General features: G+C 60.8%; 1 protein-coding gene and 1 long non-coding RNA gene across 10 annotated transcripts in view; one reads left to right on the top strand and one right to left on the bottom strand.

The window, feature by feature from the left end:
• Positions 1 to 4,119, top strand: part of LOC122488243 — a 7,770-nt gene extending 3,651 nt beyond the window's left edge. The window contains exon 2 of the long non-coding RNA XR_006298590.1: positions 3,436 to 4,119. This is a non-coding gene — a long non-coding RNA (uncharacterized LOC122488243). The remainder of the gene's footprint in view (positions 1 to 3,435) is intronic.
• Positions 1 to 12,675, bottom strand: part of FLNC (filamin C) — a 27,361-nt gene extending 14,686 nt beyond the window's left edge. For 2 of the 9 annotated variants that reach the window (XM_043589466.1, XM_043589468.1), the window contains exons 1-17: positions 11,997 to 12,670; positions 7,389 to 7,637; positions 5,726 to 5,823; positions 5,427 to 5,577; positions 5,213 to 5,331; positions 4,927 to 5,004; positions 4,569 to 4,731; positions 4,191 to 4,391; positions 3,769 to 3,831; positions 2,846 to 2,983; positions 2,323 to 2,449; positions 2,043 to 2,179; positions 1,640 to 1,833; positions 1,433 to 1,546; positions 671 to 814; positions 328 to 451; positions 32 to 192 (exon numbers count right to left, since the gene is read on the bottom strand). In XM_043589466.1, the coding sequence (XP_043445401.1) occupies positions 32 to 192; positions 328 to 451; positions 671 to 814; positions 1,433 to 1,546; positions 1,640 to 1,833; positions 2,043 to 2,179; positions 2,323 to 2,449; positions 2,846 to 2,983; positions 3,769 to 3,831; positions 4,191 to 4,391; positions 4,569 to 4,731; positions 4,927 to 5,004; positions 5,213 to 5,331; positions 5,427 to 5,577; positions 5,726 to 5,823; positions 7,389 to 7,637; positions 11,997 to 12,351 (2,616 nt within the window). In that variant the 5' untranslated portion in view covers positions 12,352 to 12,670. Of the gene's footprint in view, positions 1 to 31; positions 193 to 327; positions 452 to 670; positions 815 to 1,432; positions 1,547 to 1,639; positions 1,834 to 2,042; positions 2,180 to 2,322; positions 2,450 to 2,845; positions 2,984 to 3,768; positions 3,832 to 4,190; positions 4,392 to 4,568; positions 4,732 to 4,926; positions 5,005 to 5,212; positions 5,332 to 5,426; positions 5,578 to 5,725; positions 5,824 to 7,388; positions 7,638 to 11,996 lie in introns of all 9 variants that reach the window. The other 7 variants (XM_043589470.1, XM_043589473.1, XM_043589467.1 and 4 more) reach the window with 4 other exon arrangements.

Here is a 12,675-nt window from a genome sequence, read left to right as displayed (position 1 = left end):
CAGTGACGGCCAGAAGCCAAGGGTAGGGTACCTGGTTGGCAAACAGCACCATAATGGTGTAGCGGCCGGCCCCTGGGGGGGTGTACTTGACTGTGAAGGTGTCATTGTCGTTCTTGATGATGTCAAAGTCGATGTCAGCTTCTGCAGGGCCCACCACTCCGGGAGCACACTTGATGCCGATACTCACGTCACCTGAGGGGAGGCAGGCACAGGGCCATGAGTGGGTTCTCAACGGCCGCCCCCACTTAGCTAGAAGCAGGATCTGGCCAGAGTGCAAACCCCACCTACCCAGGCCCCGCCCACTCCCCTGACCACAGCCAGGCACACCTTGCCCAGCCTCGCTGCAGTCCACGGTGAAATAGGTAGGCTCGTTGGCCTTGAGGCCCGTCTTCTCCACGCCTGGGCCATACACCTTCACCCGCTCGGGGTGACTGCCTTCTCCCACGTTCACCTGTCGGGAGGAGGTTGATGCTCAGCCCAGGGCCCCTCCCACAGGCCCCATACCCCATCACTACCCGCCCCGGCCTCAGTGGGACCAGCCTCAGCCTCTTTGTGGGTTTTGAGGTGGGGAGTGGAGACAAGGGCCCAGGGACGACCAACATCTCCTGTATGGGGCTCCACCCTCCCTCTGGGACCCCAGGCGGCAGGGGGGCAGGACAGGAGGACACACCCGGAAGGGGCTCTTGGGCACATTGACGCCTCCCCAGGAGATGATGATGGTGTGTTTAATGGGCTTGGTGGGCACGTAGGAGCAGCGGAAGGTGCCGTCGCCATTGGGGATGACCATGATGTTGACAGGGCAGCCATCAGCATCCTGCGGGGGGGGGGGGGGGGGGGCGGGTAACCAAATGAGAGTCTTAAGAACACTCGGCCTCCTCAGAGCACTGACGCCCTCTGCTGGCCTCAGGCAGCCCTCCTCACCTACTGCCTCAGACCTCAGGCCAGAAGAGCCCAGCGCCATGTGCTATGGTGGCGGGGAGCACGCCCTGGGAGCCATTTGTGTGGCCCAGCCTCCCAGCCCAGGCATCTGCAATGTGTTAGCTGGGAAAAGGCTGGGTTAAATCAATGTTTCTAAAATTGAATAGTGAACATGTTAAAGGAAAATCATCCTCTTGAACCCAAGAGTACATTCATTAACTTCTAGGGATTAGCGGACAGCAGCATGAGAAACGGACTTGGGAAGTCAATGTCATATTCAAATCGTCTTTCAATTGCAAAATTATTAGTACAAAAAAATATACTTTTGGTAAAATATGTTCATAAGGTTATCATCAGAAAACACAACATTTTTAAGTTTCCCATAGTTCTTTTGGATCCGTGAGAGTCAAGCCGGGCCAGTGACGCTACAATTTCCTCTACCTCTCACCTGCCTCTGCCCTCCCAGGGTTCCTGCCCAGGGCAATGGGGGTAGCAGGACCGGGCAGTGACTTACCTGGGCATACAGGTTCAGGTCTCCCTTGCCAGCAGCACGGGCATCGATGGTGAACTCTGCAGGCTTGTCCACGATGCAGCCAGTGGGCTCCAGGCCAGGCCCAAAGGCCTTCACCTGTGCGGGGGGAGGAGCGGAGGGCTAGGCTGGGGACTGGAGGAGGGCCTGCGCACCCCATCCCGGGCTAGTATGCAGGCCCAAGGACCCCACCTTATCCGGGAAGCAGTCAGGTGCGGCTGGCTGGATGTGGGCAATGAAGGGTGAGTCTCGGATGTCCTCGTCATCGCAGATGACGTGCACGGCGTACTCCCCAGGCTCCGTGGGCCAGTACCGCACGTCGCAGGAGCCATCCCCCTTGTCATCACACTCGATCTTGGCCTGTGAGGGCCCCTCGATGGAGAATCCTGGGCGCGATGGAGGGAAGATCAGGGGGTCCAAGAGGCAGCTTGGACACTCGGGCAGGTCTCCTATCGCTCCCTCAGTCACCCCTCCATCCCACTCCGTTTCATCCTGATACTACCCAGCGTTCCCGCCTCCCGTCCCCAGTCACCCCCCGTGTCCCTCCATCGCACCACTCCCCAGCGTTCCCGCTTGCTGCCACCCAGCCACTTACCCAGTGTCCCCACCTCCGTGCCAATGGCCTCCACCACAAAGTCGGCCGACTTCCCCACCTGGCCAGTTTTCAGGCCGGGACCCCAGGCCCGTACCTTCTGCGCTCCTGCCTCTGGGCTCACCTGTACCTCAAAAGGACTGGGCGAAGAGGGATCTGGGGTCAATGCCGGGAAGCACCTCTGCCAGAGGTACCAGTCCTCTCTTCCCTCAGGCAGCCCGTCCTCCCCTCCCCAGCCTGTGAGGCCCCAGACAGGCAGGCCTGGTGGGTGCGTGGTGCTTACCTGCGGGGGATGGCGTAGCCGCCCCACGTGATGGTCACCACATACTTCCCAGGCACCACAGGGTGGTACTCACACTCGAACACGCCATCTCCAGCCTCTCGCACTTTCACTGGCTCTTCTGTGCCCTCTGAGGAGACGGGGAGCACACAGGGAGGTGATCACCAGTCTGAGAGCCACAGGTCCTCAATCCCCTCAGGGACCCTGGCACCCGGGCCCAGCCTGAGGGCAGTGCGACTAGTGGGCAGAGCTGAAACCTGGGCAGGGACCACATGCCATCCCTGTGCATGACACCCAGAGTAGCGTGTAGGGTGAAAAGGATCATTTCCAGTTTGCAGGTGAGAAACCGAGGCAAGAGAGGAGACAACATGCCTAAGGTCCCATGGTACCTCTGGGCAGAGTCTCTTCTTGGAGTCTCTCCGGGGCGGGGCATGGTGCTGGTTGTCACTGCCCTCAGGAAGCCAGAACCACGGGCCATATTTCCTCCCTGCTCTCCCACCCCCCAGTCCTGGGCCCCGGCACTCACTTGGCCCTTTGACTGTGACCTTGAGCTCCCCGCTGCCGGCACCCTTAGTGAACACCTTGAAATCAGCCACCTCTTTCACACGCACACCCTTGGGCTGCAGGCCCCGCCCAGAGGCACGGCAGGCGTTAGGGTTACAGGCTGGGGGTTGGAAGAAGATTAGGGGTGCTGAGGGGCTGGAGACAGAGCCTCAGCCCCTCACCACTCATTTCCCACCTCACTGGACATAGTGTTCCTGACCCTCACAGGCACAGGCTATGGCCTCATGCAGTCCTCCCCCGTGCTCCCCAGGGCCCCCGACACAACTGGGGCCCTTGGGAGCCATGCTGGACGAGGAGCTGGCTACAAGAAACCCTCCCTGCTGGGCTTCTCAGAGTCAGTGTCACTTGGGACACAGACATGGCAGAGCCTGGGCAGAGAGTGGGGCAAAGAGAGATAGGGGAAGGCCCCAAGCCACCCCAAGCCACCCACCCAGAGCCATCTGAGCCTTCTCAGGCAGAGCCACCATAGCAGCTTTAGGACTAGGTCATGCCATAAAACACTAAGCGAGGCCACGGAACGAGATATTCAACATAACATGAAGCCTTCTGCAGGTCACAGGCAATGCATGGAAATCAGCCTGCCACAGAACGCTACCAGGGGCAATGAACCCAGACCTTGCTACTGAACACAGGCCAAAGAAGAGTGATCTCAGACTGCCACGGAACACATAAAATGGCAGAGGACCCAACGGGATGCCACAAAACAGGCAAGGACGTATAATCCAGGCCTACCACAGGACACAGGCAATGGCACAGAACCTGGGGCCCGTCACAGAATGCCACGGAAGGGGGGCCATTCCACACTGCCTGGGCCATTCCACACAGCACAGGTGAGGCCAGTCAGCTGTGGCCATGCTGGCCCCACCTCCCCTGGACAGTACTAACGTGGCACCACTTTCTTGGCCTGGTGGATGATGGGCACGGAGGGGACGTGTGACGGCAAGGGCTCTGAGCGGCAGGGAGAGAACCAAGTGGCGGGAGTCACCGCCCGAGGGCCTGGGGTATGGGTGCCCATCACATATGCCCCCACAACCCTTGCAAGGTGGCACCTGTCTGTATACTTTGCTGTGGTCTCCGGACCCTCCCTGGGATAGTAGGTGGAGAGACGACCAGGATGAGATCTCTCCAGAGCTACCCCCTGCCCCCGCCCCATGGATATTCTACCTATTTTAACGCCGGCTCCCCTCCCACCCCTGGATTTAGCGGTTCGTTTCCCATAAACCCTCGGCCCTGGAATTTGGTGGCAATTCTCTCTGTGTCCTGGCCTCAGGGAGGGTGACTATGGGGCTGGGTGAAGGGCCTTTTACCTTCAGCTACATGGACGGGGAAAGGACTGCGGGTGATGGGGGCACCAGCGAAGGCCACATGCACCGTGTGGGGCCCCTCCATCACAGGCCTGTACGTGCATCGGAACGTGCTGTCGCCCTTGTCCTCCAGGGCCACCTCCACTGTGTCCCGCCGGCCCTGCGGGTCCACGATCACCACGGCAACATCACCAGTGCCGGCCCCTGCCGTGCACAAAAAGCCGTCAGCAACCCCCTCTCTGGACACAAACAGCTGCTCGGGGCTCCCTCAGTCTGGGACCCACCCACCCTCTGGCTGAGACCCTGCCCCTGTCCCCCATCCACATCGCCCCATGTAGTCATGCGCTGCCCGCCTGACATCCCCCTAGGGCCCATCCTTACCCGCAGTATAGATGTCAAAGTACGTGGGTTTGTTGGCCACATTGCCCACAGGCTCCAGGCCAGGGCCACGGGCTGACACCTTGTTGGCATCTCCCAGAGCCATGCCCACGTTCACCTCAAAGGGACTGCGTTCGATATTCTGGCCAGCAAAGAGCACAGTCACCTGCAGATCAGGGGCCAAATGTTAGCCTCTCGGGGAAAGCAGTTCTTTCGAGAGGGGGTGGATGGGCAGGGCAGAACCGAGGCTGGGGAGAGGTGGGCTGCTGGGCATGCCGGGGTGGGCTGCGAGCTGAGAGAGGGCTCCACGACGACAGAGCCAAGGACGTGAGCGGGATGGGGAGGGTCGGCAGGGAGATACCTTGTGCAACCCCGCAACCTTGGGCACATAGGAGACAGCATAGGTGCGGTTCTTGTCATTGTTGGGAACCACTTTGGCCTGTTGGGAAGGGAAAAGACCGGAAGTCACAGAGGCTGCAGCCCCTCCTGATCCCACAGTGCCTGGCAGCACCCACGGTGATGCTTCCCCCAGAACCCGGCCTAGTAGTTAATTCTGGCAGCCATCTCCAGGCCAGTCCTGCAAGCAGCCCGCGGTCTCTGGTTCGAAGCCCATGCCATTCCCTCTTGTCCTCAGCAGCTCTCCATACCTCCTCGGTGTGGCCCTCAGGGTCCTCAATGTAGACCAGCACCTCGCCCACGCCGGCATCCACCGTCTGCACGGTGAAGTGGGCAGGCTGTAGCACAGTGTTGCCGTGGGGCTCGATGCCTGAGGGACAGACGGCAGAGCCAGGTTACTTAGGAAGACCCATCCTAGGATGAACCCAACTGCCCAGGGAAGACCGGCAGGGACTCGACACGTACCAGGCCCGTAGGCGATGGCCTTCTTGGGGTTCAGCTGTTTAGAGCGAACAGGGGCACCAGGTTTGAGTTTGGCCTTGGGGAACTGGGACAGGTAGGTCATGACAGAATGCTCATCCACGTTGGGGTCCACAATCTCCTCGGGGGCAATCACCTGCCACAGGGAAGAAGGGAGTTACAGGGTGCCCTCTACCCAGTGACCTCGGTGCTCTCCCCCCTCTTGACCGGGCATCCTCATAGACCCAACCTCCGTCCTGGCTCTCCTGGCCCCCTACTCTCCCCCACCCTCTTTGTTCGTGTACCTGGGGCACCCCGAGCCAGTCGTCCGCCTGCTGCATGGCCTCCCGGGCGTTCTCCACAGGCTGGTTGGGGTCCCAGGCTTCCCAGTCAGGGCACAGGCCTAGAGAGATGGTAGAGGGAGACGATGAGTAGGGGAAGGCAGCCAGTCAGAATGCAGAGCATCTGCTCACCCGACACCCTCACAGGCTGCGGGGTCACGCCCGCTGCCGCGCAGCTCTGGGCCCCTGACCAGCCAGGTTCTTGCTGCCCCCCTACGTTACGGACCATCGCTGGGATGCCCATCGCCATTGGGAGGCGCGGCAGCCCTCCCTAGCACCAACAATGAGGCCTTTCTGCCCTGGCTGACGCAGCCTGGCACCAGCCCTGCCAGTCAGCCTTCTGCCGGCCCAAGCCCCAGCGCAGACCCTGTCAGGACAGCCCCCCCCCCCCCAATCCTTCCCGCCTCACTCCTGCTGCCTCGGGGCAGCAGGTTCCACCCTGCACATGCCTCTGACGCCATCCTCTACAAGGTCTCCTCACAGCCTCCCTCAAGTCCTAGAGCTCCAAACACTTCCCACGTCAGTCTTAGAGCCTAAGACACCCTCTCCTTCTTCATTACCCACTTGGGGAAACTGAGGCACATAAGGGCATGTTATGAGAGGATAGGTTCTCCTCTGTGGCCACCCAAAACACAGCCCTCCTAATGGGAAGAATGCTGAGGCAGCTCCAGATCACTCTTGTCCAGGGGTGCAAAGGTCAGGGGGTGCCTGGTCCAGGCCAGAGCTGGAGGAGGGGTGATGCTCACTGGCTGGGAGGGGGCCGGCTCAAAGGCTGGAATCCATGACCGGCCGGAACAGCTGAGCTCACTTCTGGCGGCCTCACCAGCTGTGGGCAATGGCTCAGCAGCTGGGAATGCTTCCCAGGCGGCTGGTGCCCCCGCCTCCCACCCCCTGCTCCCCAGCTGACCCCAGACTGGGGAGGATTCTCCCAAGGGGCCATGGCTCCCCAGAGGCAAAGCTGACCGACTCGGATTAGAAGGCGATCTATCTTCTTGGGAGGTGATGGTCAGAAAGGGAGATGCATATAGGGCAGGGCTCTAGCCAGTCATGGCCTCAGTCTTCTCATGGGCCCTGACTGGCCCCCCCCCACCTGACCGGGCCAGGGCCTACGTTTGAGAGGACAGTGTTGGGCCACCTGTCACTGGGCAGCAGCACACCAGCCTCAGTCCCTCCTCAAACCTCTCCCAGAGCCTCACAAAGAAGAACCTTCTCAGGGTCTGACTTCTGGGCTTCTTGCTACAAGTCCTACCATATTTCCTTTCTCTCAGCTCAGCAGAAATGGTACCCGTATGGCAAAGTAGGACACTCATGGAGCAGGAAGTTGAGACCTTGGGCTCAAGTTCAGTTCTGCCACAGATAAACTGTGTGATCTTGGACAAATCACTGGCCCTCTCTGGACCTCATTGCCCTTGTCTGTAAAATGAGGAATTCTGAACCTTTTGCTGCAAGCTGCAGTATCTGTCGCACCCGCAGGAAGGGCCTGTCACCAGCAATGACTCTCAGCTGGAGCAGAGGGCAAGCCCCACAGGCCGTCCTGATCCCCCAGCCCGGAGATATGCATTCTGACAGCCACAGCCCTCAGCACCACCAGCGAAGGGCTCCATGATGGGCCCACTGGTCCACTTACCAGGGGCACAGTTGTCCACCAGGGCACCCAGAGCTTTGCCATCCTGCCAGTCACGGTTGAAGTTAGTGATGGGCAGCTGGGGCACCTTGTTCTGGATCCAGCCGAGCAGACGCTGCTTGGGCGTCTGCTTGCGGGCGTCCTCGTCCTCCTCATCCTCCCACATGGGCATGGAGATAGAGTAGTGTAGGATCAGCGTCCAGATCAGACCCAGGATCAGCTTCAGGTTCCCATCCACAATGGCCTTGCTGTCTGCAGAGTGGAAGGGACACGCTGGGCTCAGCGAGGGGGCTGCCCGCCACAGCTCAGCTCACGAGGCAGCTGCTAGAGCAGAGGGGGTCAGGCCTCCCGCTTTCGGAACCTGCCCCCTTCTCTGCCTACCGAATTCTCACCCTCCAGCAAGGCCAAGGCCGCGCCCAGAGGCCTAACGTTTTGGGTCTGCCTACAGCGTGCCCCACGGCAGGTACCTTCACCTGTGGAACAGCACGTGCGTGGGCCTCCATCCGGCTACAGGCCCCCTGGCGATCATCCGGGATTGTAAGCCTCTGCGGGGGGGCTGCGCCGTTTTCATTTTTTAAGTTTTATTGAGGTGTGCCTGACACACAAGCTGCACGTATTAAACTGGACAAGCTTTGACAACATGTATGTGCCTATAACGCCATCACCACAAGTCATAAACCTATCCACCTCTCCCCGGATTTCCTTGCACGTACCCCTTTGTGGTCCCTCCGCCTGCCCTTCCTTGTCCCCCTTTCCAGGCAACAACTGGTTTGCTCTTGGTTACTATGGATTAGTTTGCATTTTCTAGAGACTTATACAAATGGAATCATATAGTAAGTACTCTTTGGTTTCTTTCACAGTAGACACTATTTCTCTACACTCAGAGCCTAGGACTTAGTAGGATCTCAGTAAATAAATACTAGTTGAATGAATATTAAAAAAACTGAAATTAGAGAGGAATTAGAACTAACCTGGTTCCAGCCGAATTCTCCTCTTGAACACCATAAAAGGCTTTTGGAACAAAGTTCGGGGAGGGGGAGGGAGAGGGGGGTACACAGTGCATGCTTGGGTAAGGCTTGAAAATCATGTTTTCAAATGCTGGGGCCAGTGGGGTTTCACATGAGCCAGCAGGAATGTCACCCGTGTGGACTCAAGTCTCAGGAGCTGAGACTCTTCACCCATCCCCACCTTGGAGGAATACTAGGGACCAGAATCGCTTCCTCAAGATTCGGGAGACCTCGTTCTCCTTCAAGAGCCAGAGTGAAATATCCAGGAGCCGGGATGGCCTACAGTATGAGTCTTTGGAAGCCAGCTTATTTGTAAAGGGCAATGCAGGCCTGAAATCCATCAGCTTCCCTGAACACTACTTTTAGGAGGTTGGGAGGGGGGACAGAAGATTCAGCCTTGTTTACTGGTGTTGCCTGAGAGATGGGAGAGGGTGAGGCTGGAGGCGCACCCCCCTCCCCCCCCCCAACACCCCTTACACAACTTTTCCTCCTCCCCTAGATCTTGGGAGAAAACAGTCCGGAGACCAAAGGCCTGGGGAACCCCAGCATCCCCCACCCCATCCCCACCAGCCCCCAGGAGGGGGAATCGCAGCTTCTCTATCCCTCTGGCCTCCAGCTCTGGCCCCCTTGGCTCCCCCACCCTTTCACTGATTCATCCTTCCTTCCCCGGCAGCTCCCCAGCCCGCCCCCTCTCCCCCTGGCTCTGCTGCAGCACAAAGGTTTGGCAGCTTTCAGATTCCATGACACAACTCACTCCCGGCCTCCCCGGTGCTTCAGGGCGCTCTCTCAAACACACAGGCCGCCATACTCTCACACAGTCTTGACACCCAGTGCCCCAAGTGCCCCAAGGCCTCTCACCACCCCGACAGCCTCCAAAGCCAGTGCTCACACACCCAGAAGAGCTTCTTGCAAACCGGGGCCGGGGGGGGGGGGGGGGGGGGGCAGATTCGTGGGAGGGAGGCCTTGAGGCTGCTGGGGTTGGAGGGGGTGTCATTCATATTTGCCTCAAGGAGAAGTCTCTCCCCAGTGACTGGCCCTGGGCCAGACAGCAAGTGGTCCACTGCGGCTTGGGGCAGGAGAGGGACCTAGAGTCCTGCTACGGAGCAATGACCTTCCTCTCCAGACCCATTCCTGCCCCAGGCCAGGCAGAAAAGGGGAGCTCAGGCTTCCTCCCTCCCACCCTGAGCCACCACTTCTTCTCCAGCCTGGGGACACCCCCGAAGGGATGGGAAGAGCCCTACAGCCAGACCCTGAGGCCACCCCAGGCCTCAGGGGTGGGGAAGGAGTGAGGGCCCTGGCGAGGGAGGTGCCGGCACAGCTGCTGCCCCCCTCTGGCCCCTCCCTCAGCTGTTGGCTCTAGAAGGAGTAGCAACTGGGGAACAGCTGCGGCACAGAGCTGCCTCATTAGGCCTCTTTGTTTGGAGGGGCTGAGGGGCTGGTGGGGGCCGGGTTGGGGTGCTGGGGTAAGGGCACACAGCTCCTTCAACCCGGGCTGAGCACCCCGTTCTTTAGCTGGACTTCCCAGCCCCCAGCCCCCACCCCACTCCTGGAAAGGGAAGTGGGGAGTCTTTCTGACCCCCTCCCAGGTGCCCAGATGCTCCATCGCAGTCCTGAGATAAGGCCCAGAGGAGCCCCCCCCCCCCCCAGCCCCTTCCCACCACTGATCGGGCCAGAGGGAACCAGAGGAAGCAGAAAGCCGCCCCTGGTGGGGAATCCCTTGACATCTCCTCAGGGTCGAGCAGCCCCGCCCCCTGTGCCCCCTCCCTCCACCCTCAGCCTCAGGCCCGGCCCCAAATTGCTGACAGCTTATCTCATCAGCACGAGTGAGCCACTTGGCCCAAATGGGGAACAGTTCCCCTTCCTCTCAGCGGGAACCCAGGAGCGTCCCTCCCGCCCCCAAACCATCTTTTCCTTCTTCCCCCTCTACTCTGAGCCGGCCCCTCCGCTGTTGAGCCAAGGGGCCGGAGCCAGGCACCGCCATGGGGGAGGGGAGAGGTGCGCTCAGGAAGGATGAGGCCTGGAGAGGGGCCGGCGGCCCCCGCAGCGGGGAGGGGAGAGGAAGGCTGAGCAGTTTCCTATAAAGTCCTGGTGAGGCCGGAGGCCCTCCTCTTGAGACCCCACCTGGGACCGTCAGTCTGTCGGTCAAACCTCAGCATGCAGGGGGATGACAGCCCCAGGACTGACTTGTCTCTGATTCCCCCACACAAATCCTCCGACCAACCCCCCACCAACACACACACTCTGTAGCCCTCACCCCACTACACACACCAGGGTCCCCTCCCCCACCCCTGTCCTCAGGCTTGTCCTTCTGGAAAGCTCAGAGACATCTGCTGTGTCACGGAGGCAGGGCTATTTCCAGGCCAGAGCGGGTGGGGTGGGGGGGCAGTATTGGGGCAGGAGGGGTAAGGCCTAGAGAGGGGACTGGACAGGGCAAAGGGCCCCGGACTGACTTCAGCTGCTAATTCAGGAGGCCTAGAGATGCCCTGAGGGAGAGTGGGGGTGGACAGATATTCAATTATCTTTGGGGTAGCCTGGTGGGGGAAGGCATCGGACCCCATGTGAAACTCTTCTCCTGGGGTTTTGGGGTGCACCCCAAGGGGCCCTTTCCTGTAAATCACAGCAAGACTCTTAAGAGCTCACCACTGGGGTAGGGGGTCTTCCCTAGGCTCCCAGCCAGCAGGGAGGACTGCAGGGCTGTGAGGGGAGGAGCAGCCTCTGACCACTCAGAGCCCACCCTCAGCTCCCCAAGCTCCCAAGCCTGGAGTGCTTCCCCACCCCCACCAGCACTGATACACCTTCCAAATCTGGTTACACTCAATGACTTCCTCCCTTCTACAGGCCTTCCCCTCCCTCCTCTCAACCCAGACAGTTAGCTGCAGCCAATCCAGTCCTAGGGAGTGGGCTGGGGCCTGGCATGGACTTAGGGGAGCACCCTCCTGCGCAGGCTAAAGCAGGAGGTGGATAGGCAGGGGTTAAGGCTTTCTGCCCTCTCTTAGTGCCTTTTTAGGTTTCTGAGGCTGGGCCCTGCCTGCCCTGGCCCAGGGGCCTGAACCCAGCTGCTAAGCACAGGCCTGTGGAGCCCGCCGCCCGCCCCCCCCCCCCATGCCTGCCTAGCCACCAGCTTCCCTGACCTGCCTTCAGCCTGCTTCTCCCCCATGGACGTGCTGGGAGGCAAAGAAGCTCTTTGCTTTGTTTAGGGAGTAAATGCCCCCCAGGAATCAGTAATGGGCACCCTGTCTTCTCAAGCATGGGCTGGGATGGCCCCATGGCAAGAAAGGGGACAATGAGTAGAGGCGGGTTGATGGGAGTGTGTGCCGGGAGGCTGAGCTGGACGACTTAGAAACGGTAAGGTGTGGACTCCCCTGGGGAACCCCAATATTCCGCTGAAGGGACAGAGGGGTGTGAAGGCACTGCCCATATGGCCCGCATTGATGGCAGGAAAGCAGGGACCAGGGCCCTCTCCCTGGGCCAGGGGGCCACTCTCTGTCCTATCTCAGCTCCCGGCACCCACCCAGCACCTGTGTCCGCCGACCCCAGGGGCCAGCCCTTTCTTGGGGCACTTCCCCCTCCCCGCCGTGTCCGTGCACTGCTCGCCCGCACTGACCGATGGACACGAGCTTGATGTGCTCGCGCTCCAGGAACTCGAGGGCCACGGACACGTTCTCCAGCTTCATCTGGCGGAAGTTGGGGCGCGGGTGGAACTTGCGATACATGCGCTTCTGGCTGAGCACCTCGAGCAGCGCGATGAGGCGCAGCCCGTCGCTGAGGTCTCGCTGCAGGTCGGTCAGGCGCTTGCCCACACACTTCAGGTGCTCGTTGCACCAGCGCGTGAACGTGTTCTGCTGGATCTTCTTCCACGGCGCGTCCTCCGCCAGGTCCTTCTCCGTGGACGGCATGTCGTCCACCTCGTCGCCCAGGCCGAGGCCGGCGGCCTCTGAGTAGCTGCTGTTGTTCATCATGCTGGCGCGGGCTGGGGCGGGGGCTGCTCTGCCTGCTGGGCTCGGGCTGGGCTCGGGCTGGGGCTGGGGCGCTGTCGGGGCGCTGTCGGGGCGCGACCGCGGGACTCGCAGCTCTGCGCTGCGCTGCTCTCAACTTGTCTCGCGCCCTGGCTGGTGGGACTCGGCTGGCCTCCTCGGCTCCTCGGCCGCGCTCGCTCTCTCTCTGTGTCTCTCTCTCTCCCTCCGGGGGCGGAGCAGTGCTCGGGAAGTGCGGGCCGGGCCGGGGCGGGGGGTTTAAGAAGCCCCTGGGGCCGCGCCCCCCCCACGCCGCGCTTGCGGCCCCCG

Source organism: Prionailurus bengalensis, chromosome A2 (assembly GCF_016509475.1).
Source record: "Prionailurus bengalensis isolate Pbe53 chromosome A2, Fcat_Pben_1.1_paternal_pri, whole genome shotgun sequence".
In the NCBI taxonomy this organism is placed as follows: Eukaryota; Metazoa; Chordata; class Mammalia; order Carnivora; family Felidae; genus Prionailurus; species Prionailurus bengalensis.
This window is presented reverse-complemented; position numbering and strand designations above follow the sequence as displayed.